Here is a 21523-nt window from a genome sequence, read left to right on the forward strand (position 1 = left end):
ATCTTCCCGGACCGGGGCACGAACCCCCGTCCCCTGCATCGGCAGGCAGACTCTCAACCACTGCGCCACCAGGGAAGCCCCCCTTTATCCATTCTTGCTTCAAATTCTTATAGATTTTTCTATCAGTCTGTTACACTTTAGCCTGGATGAGTATTAGAATACAATTTACTTTTCTGGGACTATCAGATGTCTATTTCCAATACTGTTTGGGTATAGGAGAATTGCTCTTCTGTATATTTGCCACAGTATTTTTAATGCATGTGTATTATTTGGGTTAAAAGGGTAAGAGTTGCCTAGGAATCAACCTATGTAAAAAATCGCACTTGTGGGGCTTCCCTGGTGGCGCAGTGGTTGAGAGTCCGCCTGCCGATGCAGGAGACGCGGGTTCATGCCCCGGTCCGGGAGGATCCCACATGCCGCGGAGCGGCTGGGCCCGTGAGCCATGGCCGCTGAGCCTGCGTGTCGGAGCCTGTGCTCCACAACGGGAGAGGCCACAACAGTGAGAGGCCCGCGTACTGCAAAAATAAATAAATAAATAAATAAAAAATAAAAAATCGCACTTGTGGAATGAGATCTACCCAGTAGATTATGATTTACCAAAGTACGGCTTAAACCATGTCTGGCAGACTGTCAAGACCTGCTACAGTCTCTTGGCTGGCTGAGGTCACAATCAGAGAAGACAACCACCACCTTCTTGCCCCAACTCTGCTCTGGACATCCCCCTGAGAACTATTTCTCTGCCCTCTGCCCCAGGGAACTCAGATCTATAGGGGGGGCAAATATTACCAGTTTGGTACCAAAAAGTTCAAAATCTCTGCCATGAAAAAATATGGTCCAAGTCCACGGAGTCAATATATAGTACACAGGCTGCATTTGTGTTCCTGCCACACAACTACCACTTACTAACTCTATGATCTCAGTTTCCTCATCTCCAACAGGGAGGATGATAGTATATACAGGCCTGTCTTGTTTTATTGTGTTTGGCTTTATTACACTTCAAAGACACCGTGCTTTTTACAAATTGGAGGTTTCTGGCAACCCTGCATCTAGCAAGTCTAGTGGTGCCATTTTTCCAACAGTATTTGGTCACTTCATCTCTCTGTGTCAAATTTGGATAATTCTTGCAATATTTCAAACTTTTTATTATTATCATATTTATTACTGTGATCTCTGATCAGTGATCTTCGATGTTACTCTTGTAATTGTTTGGGGGCACCAAGAACTGTGCCCACGTAAGGCGGCAAATGCTATGTGTGTTCTGACTGCTCTGCCAACCACCATTCCCCCCATCTCTCTCCCTCTCCTCAGGCTTCCCTATTCCCTGAGACACAGCAATTTTGAAATTAGGCCAGTTAATAACCCTACAGTTGCCTCTAAGTGTTCAAGTGAAAGGAAGAGTTTCACGTCTCTCCCTTTAAATCAAAAGCTAGAAATGATTAAGTTTAGCAAGGAAGGTATGTTGTAAGCCAAGATAGGCTGAAAGCTAGGCCTCTTGTGCCAAACAGTTAGCCAAGTTGTGAATGAAAAGGAAAAGGTCTTGAAGGAAAATAAAGTGCTGCTCCAGTGAACCCATGAATGATAAGAAAGCAAAACAGCCTGATAGCTGATATGGAGAAAGTTTTAGTGGTCTGCATGGATCATGCCAACCACAACATTCCCTTACGCCAAAGCCTAATCCAGAGCAAGGCCCTAACTCTCTTCAATTCTTTGAAGACTGAGAGAGGTGAGGAAGCTGCAGAAGAAAGGTTTGAAGCTAATCAAGGTTGGTTCATGAGGTTTAAGAAATCAAGGCATCTACATGACATAAAAACACAAGGTAAAGCACCAAGTGCTGATGTGGAAGCTACAGCAAGTTATCCAGAAGATCTAGCTAAGATAATAAATGAAGATGGACATACTAAACAACAGATTTTCAATGTAGACCAAAAAACCTTCTGTTGAAAGAAGATGCTATGTAGGACTTTCATAGCTAAAGAGGAGAAGTCAAAGGCTGGCTTCAAAGCTTCAAGGACAGGCTGACTGTCTTGTTAGGGGCTAATGCAGCTGGTGACTAAGTTGAAACCAATGCTCATTTACCATTCTGAAAATCCTAGTGCCCTTAAGAATTATGCCAAATCTACTCTGCCTGTGCTCTATAAATGGAAAAAGAAAGCCTGGATGACAGCACATCTGTTTACAACATGGTTTACTGACTATTTTAAGCCCACTGTTGAGACCTACTGCTGAGGAAAAAAAGATTCCTTTCAAAATGTTACTGCTCATTGGCAATGCACCTGATCACCCAAGAGCTCTGATGAAGATGTACAAGATTCATGTTGCTTTCATGCCTGCTAGTATAATATCTATTCTGCAGGCCATGGATCAAGGAGTCATTTCAACTTTCAAGTGTTATTACTTAAGAAATATGTTTTGTAAGGCAATAGTTGCCATAGATAGTGATTCTTCTGATGGATCTGGGCAAAGTCTGTTGAAAGCCTGGAAAGAATTCACCATTCTAGATGCCATTAAGAATATTTGTGATTCATGGGAAGAGGTCAAGATATCAACGTTAACAGGAGTTTGGAAGAAGTTGATTCTAACTCTCATGGATGACTTCGAGAGTTTAAGACTTCAGTGGGGGAAGTAACTGCAGATGTGGTGGAAATAGCACAAGAACTAGAATTAAAAGTGGACCCTGAAGATGTGACTGAATTGCTGCAATCTCATGATAAAACTTTAACCGATGAGGAGTTGCTTCTTACGGATGAGCAAAGAAAGTGGTTTCTTGAGATAGAATCTACTCCTGCTGAAGATGCTGTGAAGATGGTTGAAATGGCAACAAAGGGTTTAAAACATTACCTAAACTTAGCTGATAAACTAGCAACCGGTTTTAGGAGAATCGACTCCAATTTTGAAAGAAGTTCTACCATGGGTAAAAATATTGGATTGGCCAAAAAGTTCGTTCGGGTTTTCCTGTAAGATGGTATGAAAAACCCAAACGAACTTTTTGCCCAACCCACCACTATCAAACAGCATTGCGTGCTACAGAGAAATCATTCGTGAAAGGAAGAGTCGATCCATATGGAGAACTTCGTTGTTGTCATATTTTAAGAAATTGTCACGGCCACCCCAACCTTCAGCAACTACCACCCTGATCAGTCAACAGCCACCAGCACTGAGGCAAGACCCTCCACCAGCAAAATGATTATGAACTGCTGAAGGCTCAGATGATAGTTAACATTTTTTCACAATAAAGTATTTTTAGTTAAGGTATATACATTGTTTTTTAAGACATAAATCTATTGCACACTTAACAGACTATAGTATAGTGTAAACATAACTTTTATATGCAAGTGGGAAACCAAAAGTTTTGTGTGACTCGATTTATTGCAATATTCACTTTGTTGTGGTGGTCTGGAACTAAACTCACAATATCTCTGGGGGGTGCCTGTACATCAGAGTTAGGAAGTGAGGATTGAACTGGGTTAGTCAATGTAAAGTTCTTCTCCCAGGGTCCAAAACAGAGACTGCCTCAACAAATTCTGTCTGCCCCTCATCAGCATGGTGTATATATAATATCATACATACACACACACACACACATATATAGATATATCCTTGAATAGTTCTTGTTTTTAAATGACCATGCTTATGAAAGTAGAATTATTTTTATCCTGTTTTTATGGGGTTTTTTCTTTCTCAACTTCTTGCTGACATTACAATCTTATCCAAGTCTCCCGCCCTATATTTCCTTAATGTGTTTCTTTCTGATAACTTCTATAATAGCCTTTTTCTCCTTTACAAATATTCTGTTTCCAGCTTGCGTTTATTAAAGTTCTAAAGAAGAATGTTTATGAGTAGGATGAAATCTTATTTCAGCCGTGAATACTGAGTCCTCTTCTTGCTTGTCCTTTTACGTTCTTACCTAACTTATTTAATTTTACTGGCTTTAGTACGTTTTCCCTCTTTTTCCAAGTGTGTATTTCTCCTTATGCCAGGTAAAAACCACTCTTATTAGCAGAGACTCTTTCTAAATCAGCATCCCAAGTCAAATAATAACCACTGTGGGTGCCATTTATTAAATACCTACTATATGATGGCACTTTTATGTGCATTAACTCTAATCATCTTAACACCTCTGTTGAGTAGAATAAATAAGGTATAGATATTATTCTTTACATTTTCATTTAAGAAAACAGTGAAGTTGCAAATTCAGAGTTACAGCTTAGGTCTGCTTGAGTACAAAGCTCATGTGTTCTTTTCTATTGCACCAGGCTGCCTCTTGAAGACTTTGGAGTATGTTCATTTCAAAGCTGGGTGTGGAACCTCTTCAGCTCTGGCCACATAGGCTCTTTAGCTTCCTGGAAGGAATTGAGGAGACAAGGCCATAATTGTCCCATCTTCTCTGCCATCGGCCCAAATCTTAGAGCCCCTCTGAACCTGACCAGGGACTTTCTGACAGAGCCATGCGTCTCATGTTGAGGGCTACTAGAAGATGGAATTAAGAGAGGCTTTTCGGGCTTCCCTGGTGGCGCAGTGGTTGGGAGTCCGCCTGCCGATGCAGGGGACACGGGTTCGTGCCCCGGTCCGGGAAGGTCCCACGTGCCGCAGAGCGGCTGGGCCCTTGAGCCATGGCCGCTGAGCCTGTGCATCCGGAGCCTGTGCTCCGCAACGGGAGAGGCCACAACAGTGAGAGGCCCTGTACCTGCAAAAAAAAAAAAAAGAGAGGCTTCTCCATAGCGGCAGGTCTTTGAGCCATGAGCCTTGGCAGGATAGCCCCCTCGCTGGGCATTTTTCAAGAACTCAAGCAGGTCCCTCCCCTTGTGAAAGCTATGGAATGTGCTTCTAAGCAGTGATCGCAATCGAGGCGCCCTGGGCTCAGAAGGAGTCCATCTGCCTGACGCATCTCTTTTTCCTTCTTCAACCCTCTTCTTTTGGGGATTCCTATAAAGTCCCCTGACTCTGAAAGTCTCCTGTTTCACACCTCTTAATGAGGCCAGGAATCTGTCCCTGTGGTTCAGACACCCCCGCCCTCTTTCTGGTGTCTCACCTGGGACTTGGATGATACCCATATTGCTTTTTCATTGAGGACTGGAGAAACACTAGAGAGAGATGTGAAAGGATCAGTTCTCTTTAAACCACTTTAGCTGCTTACTGTGTCAGCCATCCTATTGTCAATTGAGCAGAGCAGAAAAGTGGTGGGAAGGGCCCTCATGCTTCAGCCCATGTCCTCCAACACAGACGGCATCTCTCCACACCTGAGTGTTTAAGCCTATCTGTTCTCTTGTGTAATTCATTCAAACTTCCTAATACATCAAAAGGGGACATTGGTAATATATTTCCTTCAAAAAGTTGCTGGATAACTTGCTACACCCACCATTCTCTTGTGTGTGTCCCTGGAAGCCAAAAGATTTCAGCCTTGAAGAAGCAAACGTAAAGGATTCACAGCAGAACCCATAGGTTTTACTCTGTGTAGCAAACCTTTGGGGACAAAGATTTTTATCCTGCTCAGAAATGAAGATTTTGTGTCATGTCACGTTATTGAAATTTTTAGTTGAGGTAACATAATCCAGTGCCTTAAAGAAGCCCAATATAAGGAAGAATTGCTTTTTGGAAATCAGTGAAAGAATTTCTTTTGTTCATTGCCTATAAGGGTATGTTGCTTAAACTTTGCTGAGATTATGGAAAAGAGCTGGCCTCACTGCATTATGGAGTATTGATAATGATGTTAGTCATTTACCGTTACACTGTCTTGGTCTCACTAGCTCAAGTGGGATTCGGTATGTTGATAAACTGAGGAGACCTGCGCCGACATAAAGTACGTTACTTCTGCCTAGTAGGTCATGCCTGTGTGCTTTTAGGCCACATCCATTAGGCCGTGTCTGTGTGCTTCTTAGGAAATGGCAAAATAATGTTGGCTATACACTTTCATGAAGGGTGCCTGCATGACAGAAAAGAGCCAGGAAAGGGATAAAATTCTGGTGGAGAGGAGTAGCAAATATCTTAAGCAAGTGAGATAACTTATAATGAGAACAGAAAGAACATACAGAAAATGATAAAGGCTTAAGGTTGTGTTTGTAAAACCCTTAATATATTTTTTTATTTGCTTCGGGATAAAAGTCTTCCATTAGGACACAGAGGCCAATTTGAGTCTTTAGGGGCTCAGTCCTTTAGGGAAACTCACTCTCCAGCCTGTGAAGCGTTTAAGTAGAAATTAAAGTAGGTCATCCTATTACTAAGGAGAAGCCCCCAAGCGAGACAATAAAACAAATCTCACTTGTTGGAAAAGGTCAAGGCTAAAATGAACAAATCTCATTGGAGGCAGAAAGAATCTATCCCCAATATTCAACCACATAAAATTTACACCAGCCTACACAAATTTGGAGCCATTCTTGGTCTTCAAATTTTGTCAGTAATCACTGTTCATCCATGAGTCAGATATATAAACATTTTCATAGTTGTGTTACTGCCCAGGGGAGTTTTCACATACAAACACATTCAGAACAGGATTGCTGGGAACAGTAGCGGAGAAGCATGGTACACACCGACCACCACACCACACCATCCCCACAACCATCAATATCTCTTGCACTAAATGGATGATTGCAGAATGCAAACCAAAAGGTAAAAGGCAAAGAGATAAAGAAAAGGAAATAAGAGAAAAAAGGAAAAATAAAAAGGGGGCTGAAATGAAACCTAGAAATGGGCTTGAAGCTGTTGATCCCAAACCTGTACCCTGGTTTCCAAGGTGATCCCAGGTGATGTTCTATAATACTTCCTGACTTTTTTCAGGCTACTGTCACTCGTGAGGAGGTTGGTGTTTACTTACACCCTAAGTTATGTTTGAGGAGGAGTTGTAATGGGGATTCATCTTTCTTTCTAAAATTATTAGGAAGTTCTCCATTAAAAAATTAAGTCTGCAAGCTTATGTGATGGAATGTGGTAGATACAGGTAGAAAATGTCTTAATTGGGAAGTGGATCATCTTGTAGTCTTGGCATTCTAGACAGCTAAGAAAAATACCATCCTAATAATGAAAATAATACTAGTTCACCCGCCCATCCCTTAAAAGAAACCAGGCAGAGGGCCAAGTGAAAAATCAGACTTGGAATTGTTCCCTCCTGCCACTGTTGCTGGCAATTTGGATGCCTTTGACATAGAAGGTTGAGAATGACTATGTAGGAGGTGACAGTTGTGGTTGAAGGTATTAAAGGGCTGTATGGTTGAGGCCACTATAAATTCTGTAGATTAAATAGAATTTTAATAAGTCCGATAGTCATCGAGAGGTAGACTGTCATTCATCAAATGCATTGAATGGTGGAATATATCCATTTTCAAATTATTTTTGTTCTAACCTGTCTTTAGCTATTGAAGTCAGAAGTGTGGGTAAATGGATCATTGTGCACATTCGAATTAGACTGAGACTATTGATTCAAGGTTTCTAGTGAATGAATTATCAATATGACCAACTGCAAATTTCTTTTAGAATTGCTGCAAATTGGCACATCAGTGCCTTTGAATAGATCATGCATGAAGTAGTTATGTTACAGTTATCGTTACAGTGAATCCCTGCAGGATGTGTAACGTTATGGCTATTATATAACTTCAATAAAGCACATGGCCCTGAGTCACTGAAAACACTTTATCGAGTGATTCCTCAGGTGTGTTAGTTGATACAGCCTCTAGAGCTAAAGTAGATATGTGGTGTTCTGTAGCCACCCATGCCAAATAGCCCAAGACAAAATGCACAGTCACTTAGACGTGCCTAGCAGACTGACGTGCTATGTGCTGCTTAGGAAAAAGTAGAATAGCAAGGTCTGTCACTCTTTGAAACGTGTCTAGGATGTCAGTTACCGGCCTCCAACTTCACTAAGGAACCTAGGAAAGGGGAAGATCCTAGTTGATGATAACATTCCAGGACAGGGGGAGAGGGAAGATTATGTCTGGGCCAAAACTTTTTACATTTCCTTCTGCCCAGGGAAATTTTTTTTTTTTTTTTTTTTTTGCGCTACGCAGGCCTCTCACTGTTGTGGCCTCTCCCGTTGCGGAGCACAGGCTCCGGACGCGCAGGCTCAGCGGCCATGGCTCACGGGCCCAGCCGCTCCGTGGCATGTGGGATCTTCCCGGACCTGGGCACGAACCCGTGTCCCCTGCATCGGCAGGCGGACTCTCAACCACTGCGCCACGAGGGAAGCCCCAGGGAAACTTATATGGTGGCATTTTTAGCTCCGTGAAATGATCCATCCCTGTTTGGAAATTATAAGACCATATGTGAGCACCTTTGGAGATACCTGGATAACCAAGTATCCAGGCATCTCAAAATTTATAGAACAGATCAGTTCCTGAAAAGTTGACCATTTAGTGACAGTTCATGTATTGCATCTAATTTGCCCTTTGACACCCATGATACGTTACTCTAGTAAAAACTTCAACTTCAGGATACAACAGAATTATAATTTTTGAATATTTTTTAAACAAATTTGGGAACATATTTTAAAGGAAAAAACTCACAGTGATTATTTGACTTAGTCAAATAGCAAAAGCAGAAAATAGTTGGGTCTGTCATTTTTGCTGCCTCATAGGTGGGTCAGAAAGGCGTGAGATGGTAAGCCCAGTCGTTTCCACTGTTTAGATACATCCTTCACCTTCTTCAAATCACTGTAACATGTCTGATTTTACATTCAAGCTAGTCACTTTAGGTTTTATCTTTGCATTTCCATGAGCTATACTTCTCTATAGACAACCTCAGTCCCATGATGCCTATTAAATCTCACTTAGATTTTGGGTAAAGCATCTTTTGATCCTGGAAATTCAAGTAATAAAATAACCAGTAACTCTTCAGTGGTGGCACTGAATTCTCTTCCAGTCACGATAGGCATCAAAGGAGATCAGGAACAGGAAGAAAACTCCAATCGCATTTTTCATATTAAAAAATTTCACTTTAGAAAGTCAGTGGAAAATATCAGAATTTAATTTTCTTCCTTACTAATGTCTTTATCCCATAAAATTACAGACACCAGAAACTTCATAGTCTAGCCCAGTCCTTTCATTCTGTTCCTGAACTGAACCACAGCAGAAGCCAAGGTATATAGCCAAGTACCATTGCTTTTAATGGTATAAATTTGGACTGTCATTTAATATACACCTAGCAAATTTGGTGCTAGCAAATTTGGTGCTAGCAAATTTCACACTCAATTGCTCTACTTTGAAGAATATCATCTAGAGATTCTCTGAAGATTTCTTATGACATTAGTTGTTATGCTTTGGAGATATGCAAGTATGTTAGCAAACAACAAAAATCCACAATCTCTTTTGCTTCACCTGTGTTAAATAGGCATGTGGGGATAAAAGCGGGAGCATTTCTTTAGACCCCTGAATAGGATGAGAGCTCTGTGGACAAGCATGTATGCCGTTCTTTCTTACCCAGACTCAGTGGCCAACTGTGAAATGAAAATAGAAGGTCTGAAAATAGAAGGTCAGCAAAGCAGTCGAGAGCCATAGCAGGTGGTAAACCAAGCTGTTTATCTCAAGATCATTCAGGACCTGGTTTCTAATTCCATCAGAGTAATTGATTTTCACATAAATATGCATCTTTGCTTTGTATGGAGCTAAGGCAATGAAGCAATGTAGCCTTTAAGCATTGGAAATGTACAGAAAACCAATATAAAGATATCAATATTGTAAATATAAGATACAGAATAGGTGCAATTACTTGAAAAAGATTTCAAAAACGATCCTTATAAGCATTGTCGATTTCTGAGACTGAATGCTGCTATTAGCAGTCCATCATATTTATAGCTTAATGGGGGTCTAGTAAAGATTAATTATTAATTACATGAATGATACATAAAATAAAGAGCAGAGAATCTAGTTACAATGATTTCCTGAAATTAACACTGAAGGTTATCATGTCCCAAGCATTTTCCCCCACCAGAATTTCTAAACTACTATCTTAGTCCAGGCTACCATAACAAAATACTGTAGACTTGGTGGCTTAAACAACAGAAATTTATTTTCTCATAGCCTGGAGTCTAAAGGTCCAAGATCAAGGTGCCAGCACAGTTGGATTCTGGTGAGGACTCTACTCCTGGCTTGCTGATGGCTGCCTTCTGGCTGTGTGTTCTCATGGTCTTTTCTGGGTGCTTGCCTGTGGAGCGATTGCTCTCTCTTTCTCTTCTTATAAGGCCACCAGTCCTATCAGATTAGGACCCATATGACCTCATTTCACCTTAATTACCTCTTAAAAACCTGGTCCCCAAATATAGTCACATTGGGATTTAGGGCTTCAACATATGAATTTGCAGGGGCGGGGTGGGGGGGGAACATAATTCAGTTAGTCCGTGGCAACTATATTTGTAACAATTAAGTTCTTTTCAGTCCAAATGTTTTTAATACCTTTTCCCTAGAAATATCAGTAACTGTTTCCTGAAATGAAACTCATATGCGAATGCACCAGTTTAATATCTAAGGTCTCTAAATGGTCTTTTAATATGCTAAATTCATTACAGGGTTCTCTAATCATTGTTACTACCTCTGACACAAACTCCTTACCTAAAGGACTACATGTACAAAGATTTTATCATTTTCTTTTAAATATCCTGTTCTTTAAAGTTACCCACTGCCCAGTAAACAGTCCAGTTCATGTCATAATCAGCCGTAACAGAAACAGCAGTATGGGTCTACCTTGCATCATTGAGGATGTACTTTTAGGCAAACATGACTATAAAATAAATTTCTACACAATCAATCTTATTTTCACATTAACTTCTATATAAAATAGTATAGAAAGGAAAAAAACTCTGAGTCTAAATGAAAAACTTTGGGACAGGAAATGGGGTTAGTGCGCTGGCCAGCTCCATGGCCTGCTGGTGTGTGTTCTCAAGTCTTGTCCTGGCAGTCGCCCATTGGGAGGTGTGGTTCTCCTAGCAGTTATTTATTAACTGGGGTCTCTTCTCTATTCTAGGCATTAGCCTCTTCCTCTAAGGCATGAGAACTTCCTTGAGGGCTGTAGTCTCTTGACTGGAGATTTACAAATTCCAGGAAGATAAATATGTGAGGTGATGGATGTGTTAATTAACCAGATGGGAGGAATGTATATGTATATCCAATCATCGCAATATATACTTTAAATATTTTACAATTTCATGTGTCAATTATATCTCAATGAAGCTTAAAAAGTACAAATTCCATTAATCCATGCCTTTTCCAACCCAAAGACAGCATATTAGAGGTATGGAGCTTGGTAATATCAGACAAGAGTACCCACCAGGTATGGAGGGTGGGTGTCCTAAGCTGCCTTTGCCTTGCTGCTTTTTGTTTTATAAACTTAATTTCCAACTTTACTCGTTTTCTTAGTCTTGGATCCCACAGATGAATTTTCTTTAAGAACATAACTCATGAGTTGGTCTTCGTTCAGCTAGTACAGGCCTGGTGCATAGGAAGGCCTGGTGCAACAAGTGTTTTCTGAATGCATCACACTGCAACAATAGGAGTGTGAGACTCACTATGTGGAAAGAAATGCTGGAGGAAGCATAGATTCCTAGCAGCTGCGATGGGGTGTGAAACAACTAAAATCCCCAGCTGGTAGTCCCAGTAGCAGGAGGAAAAGGAAGTTCCTTCTTTCTTACATCTACCACGTATTGATGTGTGACATTGGGCGATGTATTTAATTTCTCTGAGCCTCAGTTTCCTTATCTGTAACGTAGGATTAAATAATACCCAGCTCACATTTGGGCTAAATAATTTCCCTAACAAATATTAGTTTCCTTCCCTTCCCTCTCCTCTTTGGTGAATATTTGAGTGAACTGAGCATTGTTTAAGACATCCTATAATATAATATGCTATGATAATATATATGATATATGATATATAATAGTATATTTGATATATATTATATGTATATCTATATATGTGTGTGTGTATTTTGACCATTCCCTATTTTACAGTCATCTGTGATCCACAGGATGCCAACAATTATTAGTATCTGTTCTTTTTTGTGTGTTGTTTTATATAACGCAGACAATTTGAAAGACACCTGGAACCAAGCTCCATGTGTAGCCAAAGCAAAGCAGTGCCATTTTTAGGCCTTTCAGGACCAATACGACGTAGTGCTTATAATACCCCTGCCGACCTGGGAATTCCTCCTTTAACTTGAAAGAGAATTCTGAATTCAAAGAGAAGGATGCACAATAAGGAAGTCGCTCCTGGATTCTGAAAAGCCTATGTTTCAAGAAATTAATATACCACATACACACAAAGGAGACATTTTAACGTTGCAGTGGATATTTGTGCCCTAGGACAGCTAGTGGGAATCCTCTTCTTGAGGCAGAGGAGCACGTGGTCAGTTCTGCCTCAGGTGGAGTCCCAGTCCCCTGGGACAAGCCACAGATAATGTGGGGTCTGCGGGTTGCCCCCTGTGGCTCAGAGACACAGACACGTGTGATTCTCCCAAATGCCGCACCCTGTCTTTATACCAGAGCCTGTTGTCCATGTGGCTGGATGTTCAAATCAAGAAATCCACCTCCCTCAAGGCTGGATGTAAGGCTTGAACTAGCATCCCAGAGAAAAAAGGTCAGCACTTTGATACACACAGCTTCCACGAAATGGAATTTTACTGGCAGAAGCAAACCCAGATCTCCTTGCTCAGAAAGCAGATGTCTTTGTTCTTTTCATGTTGTAACATTTCACTAGCTCAACGTCTCCCCTTTTATTCTGGTACCTCTCCTCTAAGAACTGAAGAGAGGCCATCTGTGTCTCTCTGCACTATTTTCTCACCTAAGATGTTTGGATTTACGTGTTTTAGGAAACTCTTAGGAAAGGTGTCTTGCAGTGTCAAGGTTTGTTGTTCTGGAATTCCTTTTTAAAGGGAAAATAGTCCAATTCGACCGAATTAATCCAATTTAGCATTGTGATTGGCGAACGTGTAGCTTTGGGTATGTGATAATCATATGAACCTGTTCTGTCATCCTTCATGTTATTGACTCATTGCCAGTGAGGGGCCTAAAGAAAAGACACAGGAGCCAGAAAGCTCTGAGAGATTTCTGAGAGATTTCTGAAAGCACACACCCTTGATGTGTGCTTTTCTCCACTTTGAGAAAATATACTTGACTTAGATGCTTTCTAAGAATAAGGCTTTCGTTTCTACACAGTGCTTGATGGGTAAAACTCAGATTGCAAAGGCAAAATTTGGGAAACTTTTTCTTCCCCATAAACAGATACACGTGGGCACTTCTGGGCATCATCCCAGGCTCTCCTCGAGGTTGCCGGGAGTCCACATGTGTGTGCGTGAGCGGTACAGCATCACCTCCTGAGTGCAATCAGAGGGCAACATGGCATTTTAATGAGCTCGATCAAAGTGTTAATGTATCGAAAGGCCAAAAAATGTAAGAAACGCTGTTTCCTAACTCTTTTATCTGCTGCCTAAACAGAGTGGAAGGATAAGTATTGGAACCCCATGCTCACTTTCCAGACCGTGCTTCTTTTGCGCTTGGCTTCTTCACTCTTTCATGATGGTGGAGATACGTTGTTCAAGGGCAGGCTCACGTATTCTTTGATGCTCACCCAGTGCTCAGGTTGGAGAAATGATTTTCTCACACGGCCTCTCCTTGTTAACAGCAAAGCCACTGTAGCAGTTATAAAATGCCCGTATCTAATGTCTGGCAAGCATTGGGCTCAAATTCACGTGCTGCTCTTGTCCTAACAGAATTATGTCATGACAATGAAAAACGCTGGGTTTTGAGGGAACGTTGAGTGTGTCAGAGACTGTACTTTATCACGGGTGGGTATTTTCTCCATAACCTAAGCCTGAAGTAGAAGAACATCGCAGATGCATAGTGCATAGGACATGGAGCACACACTTGCATTTAAATCACGTATATCTTACTTTTTAACTGATGTAATTGTGAAATATGTTCTTTTTGCATTTATAATTAGGGGGTGGAACAGATGGCGAAGGCTTAGTTTAAAATAATCTGTCATTAAAATAACCTAGCCTACTGGTAATTCTTCACTCTAACTGGAGTTAGGTCGTAGGAAAAGAGTTTGGGGTGATTTCTTTTTTCCTGTTCTACATTGGAATGTAGTAGAAAAAAACCCACTAATTTCAGAGTAGTCCTATACATGAGAATTGTCTCTATAAGGGCACGATAGTAAGATTTCACTCTGAAATTTGGCTACAGTGAAATATGCAGGAAAAAAAAAAGAAAGCAGAGATAAAACAACTTTGACGACTATAAATCCATTTAGCACAATGCATTAAACGTTAGTATACCTTCGATCATGAGGCTATAGTTGGTTTCATACCCTGGAAAGAAATAGCCTCATTATTTGACAAATACTGTTAGAGGCACTCAGCTTTTGGGGTTAAGAAACTGTGCCTTACACTTTATGTGTTACACTGATGTCAGGGGATATAAATTATAATTACAGGCATTATTATTCAGAGATGTTATAGCTCCTGACTTCTGTATCCAAGCCTTATTGCCGCACACATACCTCATAGACTTACTGGGTTGTAACAAAGAAAATCTCCCAACAGCCCTGTCGAGATGGCTAAGAACTGGTTTTAGTAATAAGAAAACTGTCTTGATGAATCAGACACTCGCATGCCTTGAAAGTATCTGTTTTACTGTTTCTTCTAAGATTTTTTTCTCCATCTGCTTTGAGGAAAGCAGATAGATTTCAGCGTGGCTTTATAATAAATCTTCTCAAGGAGGGACTAGCATTAACATTTGTGTAGATTCTTTTTCATCTTAATCCAACCTTAGTTAATAATCAGAAAATTCTACATACTGAGTAAGACGGTGTAATTAACCCTTTGACCCCAGAATCTTAATTGGCACCTGTTGAAAACAGTGGGCAGTTTAAAAAAAAAAAAAAAAAAATTAAAAGGTAGCCTGCAGTGATTGAAACAGCTCAGTATATAGCAGTTTCTTGACTCAAAATTTTTAAATTTCCACCACACTTTCAGATTAATCATATTTGGTTCCCAAGACTAACTAATTGAATGTTTCCTTCCTCCTCCCACCTTTTAAAATTAAGACCACCCACATTAAACCAATATTGATGCTACTCTTAAAAATTTTCTAAGCAGCAAAATACAGCTAACTATAGACAGGGATGACCGTGAATCAGAAGGCAATGGCTATGCGAAGAGCGACCTTGCCAACCTGCTGGAGACCTGGTTTCATATTCCATTCTTCATTTGAAATGTAATTATAACCGAGTTATTGATCTTCATCTCATACTATAGTATAATTGACTGAAATGATAAGCATAAAAGTGAAAAATTTGGTTAACTAACTTGTTTTGTTTATCTTTGCAATGACAAACAACTAATCTGACTAGTTGTTTCTTCCCCCCACCAAATTGGCTATTTTTAATTGAATTGACTGGATGTTTTGAGTCATGTAGACATAGCCTCATTTTAATCTCACCAGGAAATTGGAACATGTGTTGAAGCTTCTGTTTTTGCCAAACAAAACTGGCCATTTCTTAGATTGCCACTGCTTAATAGCATCAGATGTTTAGCCTCCAGATATTCCTTTTCCCTGCTATGGTGCCCAGACTTCCTCTAGTATTTTAGTAAATACATGAGATATGAACCTACTTTCAAAAAAAATCATAATCCCTTTCAGTGAGAAAGTAAAGGATGTGTGTCAGTGGCAAATGAATAGCACTGGGTATTTTGGAAGACTATGAAAGGATCCAGTCTAACTCTGATCTTCCAAATGTCAGGAGCGATCCCAGACTGTGTTAGACATCTGTGGCATCAGAATCTGCAAATAATCTAATAGCTCCATAAACAGAACTCTTGGAGGAAATAATTGCCATTTCTCTTACTCAATTCTAGCATGTGTGATGTATGGGAAAGAGCTTTGGGCTTGGAGGTAGAATTGGATTTACTAAGTCTTAGTTGAACAATTGTTAAGTGTTGGCTAAAGATAAATAAGACATTGCCTTGCTGTTGAGAAATTCAGTCTCCTTGGGAGTTGAATAAGCCGACCAGGATGATACAATGTCATCAGTGCTTTAATAATACTATGGGAGGCGGCATATTTAATCCTGGCTGTGCCACTAGCTGGCTGTATGGTCTTACCCAGCCACTTAGCCTCTCTGTGCTGACATTTCCTCACTTCAAAAATGACAGTTTAGACTACAGGGGGTCATCTCTGTGCCATCTCCATTTATCCTTTCTTCTGCTCTCATTTAGCTTTCTGATTGTCACTTGTCCTCATAGAAGTTCTCGGTGATCTCTCTCTGTGTGTCCCTCTAATCTGATAGTGGCATTTTAGGGTTTGAGAAGATGGCTTACACAGCTCTCTGTGATTATATACCAGACCATGGCTCTTAGGTTGAATGGAAAACCTAACCAGGCCCTTCTCTCCCTGGGGAAGGTCAAAAGAGGGAGTCTTAATCCTTATGAGTCATCCTTAGGAGATGTCTTGCTTGAGGTGAAGACATGTTGAAATGAGATGCTTCTCAAACTTCTACAAAGGAAACTTCTATCCTTTTGCACTTTTGGTTCCAAATAAGCTTCCATTGCACCACACTTGAAGCTTGAAAGTTTGGCTCTCACAAGGCTGCAGAGGGTTTGACAGTTTTGTCAAAGATAAGGAGTCCAGTTCTCTTAGACATTGTTTTGTTCCCTGTCCTCTAGATGCTTCCAGGGAGATATTACAGAGCAAAGGTAACCAGGTGACCTCTTGCGGAAGTGACTTATGAACTCTCTTGTCATCCCATTTCTCATTTGTCTCCTAGTGGTGGGATTCTATCATTGGAACAAATCATTCAAAAACAAGGGATGATTTTTAAGAAGTTATAGGCTGCCTCTTAATACAAATATTTTAACTTCAGAAATGCTATCCAATTTATCTTTTCATTAATGTACTCGTATCAAGTAGAGAATCTTTATTTTTAGTGGAAGGCAAGGCAGTATAGTGAATGAGTCTGACTGTCTGAGTTTCAATCGTAACCTCATCACTTGCTAGGGTCAGGCATATTGCCTAACATTGCTAAGCCTCAATTTCCTTGTATGTAAAATGTGGATAATAATATAATTACCTCAAATGGTACTTGTGAAAATTAAAAGAGACAATACATGCAAACTGCTTAGTACATAATAAATGTAAGCTAATTAATAAATGTAAGCTCTTATTGTTGTACTGTCTTGACCAAAACCTTGTCTATCGTGTAATTTGCTTTTATGTGGAGCAATACTATGTGACTTTTGAATTGTTTTCAGAAGTCACTAAATCAGAGGAGGTGGTTGGGTGCTACCCATAGTTTCTGACCAGTGGGGATGTGAAAAAAGATCAGGAAGCATGGAATCCAAATTTCATGTACATGCACACAAACACATATTCCCATAGCGATACATACATATATATAAATACATGTATTTAATATATACCTATATATTAATACATATATATGTATGCTATACATATATAACTCTGAAAAAGTTCAGTATTTTAAGAGGCTGAAATTATTCGTGAGGTTTGAGGCAGTGTATTTTTCTGAGTTTTACATGCTTCTTCCACCTTTCTATATTTAAAAATTATGTCATTAGTTTAACGTTGCCGCATACCTTGTTCCCAATGAGGATTCCGTGTTTCCAAATTCCTCTGTAAGTACCACTCATCTTTAAAACTTCTTTTTTCCGGGCAAGCAACACTTGTGCAACCTACCTGGTTAAAAAATAAATAAATAAAGCAAAACACAAAACATGAGGATGATGGAACGTATAAAACGCACTTGGATTGCAAGCATTTGAAACAAATGTATTCTCAGTTTGAGTGGTATCTTGCAGTCGGAGTCCATGATGATTTACACCATTTCATCAAACTGAAAATGAAGCCCTCCCTTTGAAAAGTGGACTAAGGTTTCAGGAGTTACAGATGATGTGCAGCATCCTTCTTCCTCCTCCACCACCCGCTCTTCTTCTTTTCTTTCCATTTCATGAGTTGTAGTAGAAACTAGATCTATCACAATAAAACTTTAATGCAGAGTTTTGCAAAACAAGGATTACAGTTTGTAAGGCTTCAGCCTGTAAACATTCACCCATAGTATATTGACTTTCCCTATTTGTTCTAACACAGTAGGCACTGGGAGTGAGGAGAGCATAATCCTTTATTAATTAGCAAATTATTGATGTCCACAGGAGCTCAAGTGGTGATTTTACTTACTCTTTTTTTTTTTTTTAACTTTTTTTTTTTTTTTTTTTTTTTTGCCGTACGCGGGCCTCTCACTTTTGTGGCCTCTCCCGTTGCGGAGCACAGGCTCCGGACGCGCAGGCTCAGCGGCCTCGGCTCACGGGCCCAGCCGCCCCGCGGCATGTGGGATCCTCCCGGACCGGGGCACGAACCCGTGTCCCCTGCATCGGCAGGCGGACTCCCAACCACTGCGCCACCAGGGAAGCCCTACTTACTCTTCATATAAGAACTCTTTTTTTTCTCTTATTCCATTACAATTTTCATTCCTGTTCAGCTATTTAATAATCATGCTGATTTAATCTCAGTAACTACTGAATCCAAAAAAATAAAGGCAACATCTCATAACATCAACATGACCTGATTTTATACATAAATGTAATGCATCTTGATCAAAATGACAGAGACATAAGGAAGTCCCTGGAATAAGGGAGAGCTTGTGGTCTTTATTCAGACCTTTCATTTGTTCATGTATAATGCAGTAAAGATCTTAGGACTGCTGTTAAACGTGAAGGAAAAAATGGTCTCAAGTTTGGTTATGTGTTGCTTTGTATCAAATGCCTTATTAACTAAATCCCCACGATATATACTTATTAACCTATTTATATATTTATTTTTTCTGCAGTCCCTGGATGGCTTTGTATTTGCACTAAATCAAGAAGGAAAATTTTTGTACATTTCTGAAACAGTCTCCATCTACCTAGGCCTCTCGCAAGTAAGTAAAACAATTTGATTCTTGACAGCAATTGTGAAGGCTCCTTCAGCCTCATGCCTTTCCTTCTTTAGCAGATACTCTCTTTAGCATGAATTATCCAACTTATTCTTTAATGGCTCTACCTGACTCTGATCACGAAGTCAATGAGAAAATTCTATGTCAGTTCGGAATGTTCAGAATCAACCTGTGCTCAAAACCTTAGTCCCCCTCCCCACCCCCCAAGGATCATTATTAATTTATTGAGAACAAATGAAGTTTCTTCCCTTGGTTGTTTTGAACTTTGAAACCTCTGTGCCCAGTAGGAGAGGGACACACTAATAGTGCTTCCCTTGTGTCCTATTACTGGATGTTTATGGAGGACCCTGCATTGTCCTGGGAGCTGACACAATGACAGGGAGTCATTTGGAGTCAAGAAATGCTGAAAGAGACCATTAAAATGTGTTGCAGGGAGGGTTCCTGCAAGGATGTATTTTGCTGCCTTTGCAAATATTTCCTAATGCGGAAAGACAATTTCATAAAATAGGATAATCGTTCATTATTTGCGGTTTAATTACCCACATGTGTCTGTCAGAGGTGAAAAGAAAAGAAGATGGAGGCAGATGGGGCAAGGGAAAAAATCCTAGATGTCAGTTCTTGATATTCCCCTGGAACACAAAAATTTGACTTTCGCTGGATTCCCAGACACAGGCTGCAGCTACAGAATGCCAAAATACCCTGAAGAAAAGTTTGCAGTTCCACTAATTATCCAGATGTTTTCTCCATAAAAATGCTAAACATCTGGGTATCTGTGCCCACACAGGTGATTGGCTGAGCTTGCCCCTTTTCATCTGGTGGTTTGGCACGAGAAAAACACAGCCTCGGTGGGAGGGATTTTGTATGTATGTGATGATCTGCCAAGCTGGATAATCTATTTCTCATTCAGTTTCCCCTTTGAGCTAAAGATGGAGATAAGATTTGTCTCTCTCCTCTTAGGCAGGACTCACCCTAAACTCATGGCTTCTGAGAGTTGGCACTGCTCTAAGGAGGCAGCCAGCATGGTTGGAACATTTTGGCCGTCAGTGGGTTTGCTGGGTAATGGCTAAATCACGAAAGACATTGGGAAATAATAGACGTATCTGGCATTTGAGGAGGGTTGGGGGAGGAGGAGAAACACTGCCAAATTTAATTATTTGCTTTTGAGACTCCAAGCAGGGGGCCATTAACTCTTCCTTGAAGGACATGCAAGCTATTGGCTGTAGTGTATCTAGCAGTTCTATTTTATGTAAACTTGAGCAAACCAAATGATAGAAGCTGGGATACCGTCAACTCGATATTAGTATTCTTGCGTCTTGTTGAAATCTCTGGTTTTCTAATGGCTTTTAATAGACTGTAAGCCTTGTCTTAATCTGTTTGGGACCTAGAATTGAGAATCTCCAGTGTTGAAATTGGTGCGCCACCATATCAATACTGTACAGAACTGGAAACCCCACTGTTTGTCGTTCTGCAATGCCCGTATTCATCTGTTTTGTGCAGACTATCCAACAAAGTTTAATAAGCCAGTGAAGAAGAAGGATGAATAATTAGTTTAAGCAGGTAAATGCTAATTAGGGAACTCCCGAAAAGCATCCATTATATACTAGCTCAAAACACATTTTACAGCCCTGGTTAGTGGTGTAATCCAAATTCTGTCAAGGCAACTGCATTTTCTGTAATTGAGATGTGTACGTTTGCTTTGCATAACAGATGGCTCTGTATGCTTAGAGTGATAGCTAGGAAAATAATAATTGCATTATTCTGGCCAAAAGAATATTAGCTCTTGGGTTTTGGCCATTTCAGTCAGTCCTCCTGCCAGCACAGCATATGCACATATATGGATTGGATTTTCAAGGAAATTGATGCATCTGGAATAGTGTGGCCATCTGAAATATCATCTGTTCAAGAAAAATTTGGCTTTAACCCTGTGCTGGTTTCTCCTTAAAAGCAGTAGATTCCACTGCTTCTCTACTGTGGCATCAAGTCAGTCTTCTCCTAAAATCTGAGGCAAATCATTGGGGTTTCAGTAGAATAAAGCAGCTGTGCAGACACGGTACAGTAGCGGGCAACTTCTGTGGAATCCTTTCCCGCCTTTGCATGGGATGGGTTGTAAAGTGCATATCAATAGTCAGCATCTTGACTCGCCCAGGGGCAGATGCTGGCCACAATGGGCTGTTGCCCTCTGTGGAGGTTGTGTCCAGTGTCGCCACAAAGTGTCCAATGCGCAGATAGAGGCCACGTGGTACGGGACAGAAGTCTTCATCTGAAGGCGTTATGCAACTGAAATGATGAAGGGTAAATCACTACAAAGTGATTTTTGCATACACCAATGAGTGTGTTTGGAGTTCAAAACAAATTTAGAAATAGTTCTGGGTTAACATGGAAATAATCTGATAGGGCATGGTGTGTTTTGAAATGCCTAAAGAATGAGGGGAAAAATCTATGCTAAAACTTTGGGAAAGGTTTTCCAACCCAATTAATGTTCTAAGTTCTAAAAGGGTAGTTGGGGGTCCTGAGACATAACTCTTCCCAAGTTTCTTCAGTGCCCTCTTTCAGTTATGGGGTACGGGCTGCTCACTGGTGACATACAGTGTAAATGTACTCAAAGT

General features: G+C 40.4%; 1 protein-coding gene across 2 annotated transcripts in view; it reads left to right on the top strand.

Moving 5' to 3' along the window:
- The window catches only part of NPAS3 (neuronal PAS domain protein 3), an 876091-nt gene that overhangs the window by 617430 nt on the left and 237138 nt on the right, over positions 1 to 21523 (top strand). For both annotated transcript variants that reach the window (XM_055088379.1, XM_028495688.1), the window contains one exon: positions 18813 to 18902. In XM_055088379.1, coding sequence (XP_054944354.1) covers positions 18813 to 18902 — 90 coding nt within the window. The remainder of the gene's footprint in view (positions 1 to 18812; positions 18903 to 21523) is intronic.

Source organism: Physeter macrocephalus, chromosome 11, assembly GCF_002837175.3.
Source record: "Physeter macrocephalus isolate SW-GA chromosome 11, ASM283717v5, whole genome shotgun sequence".
Classification (NCBI taxonomy): Eukaryota; Metazoa; Chordata; class Mammalia; order Artiodactyla; family Physeteridae; genus Physeter; species Physeter macrocephalus.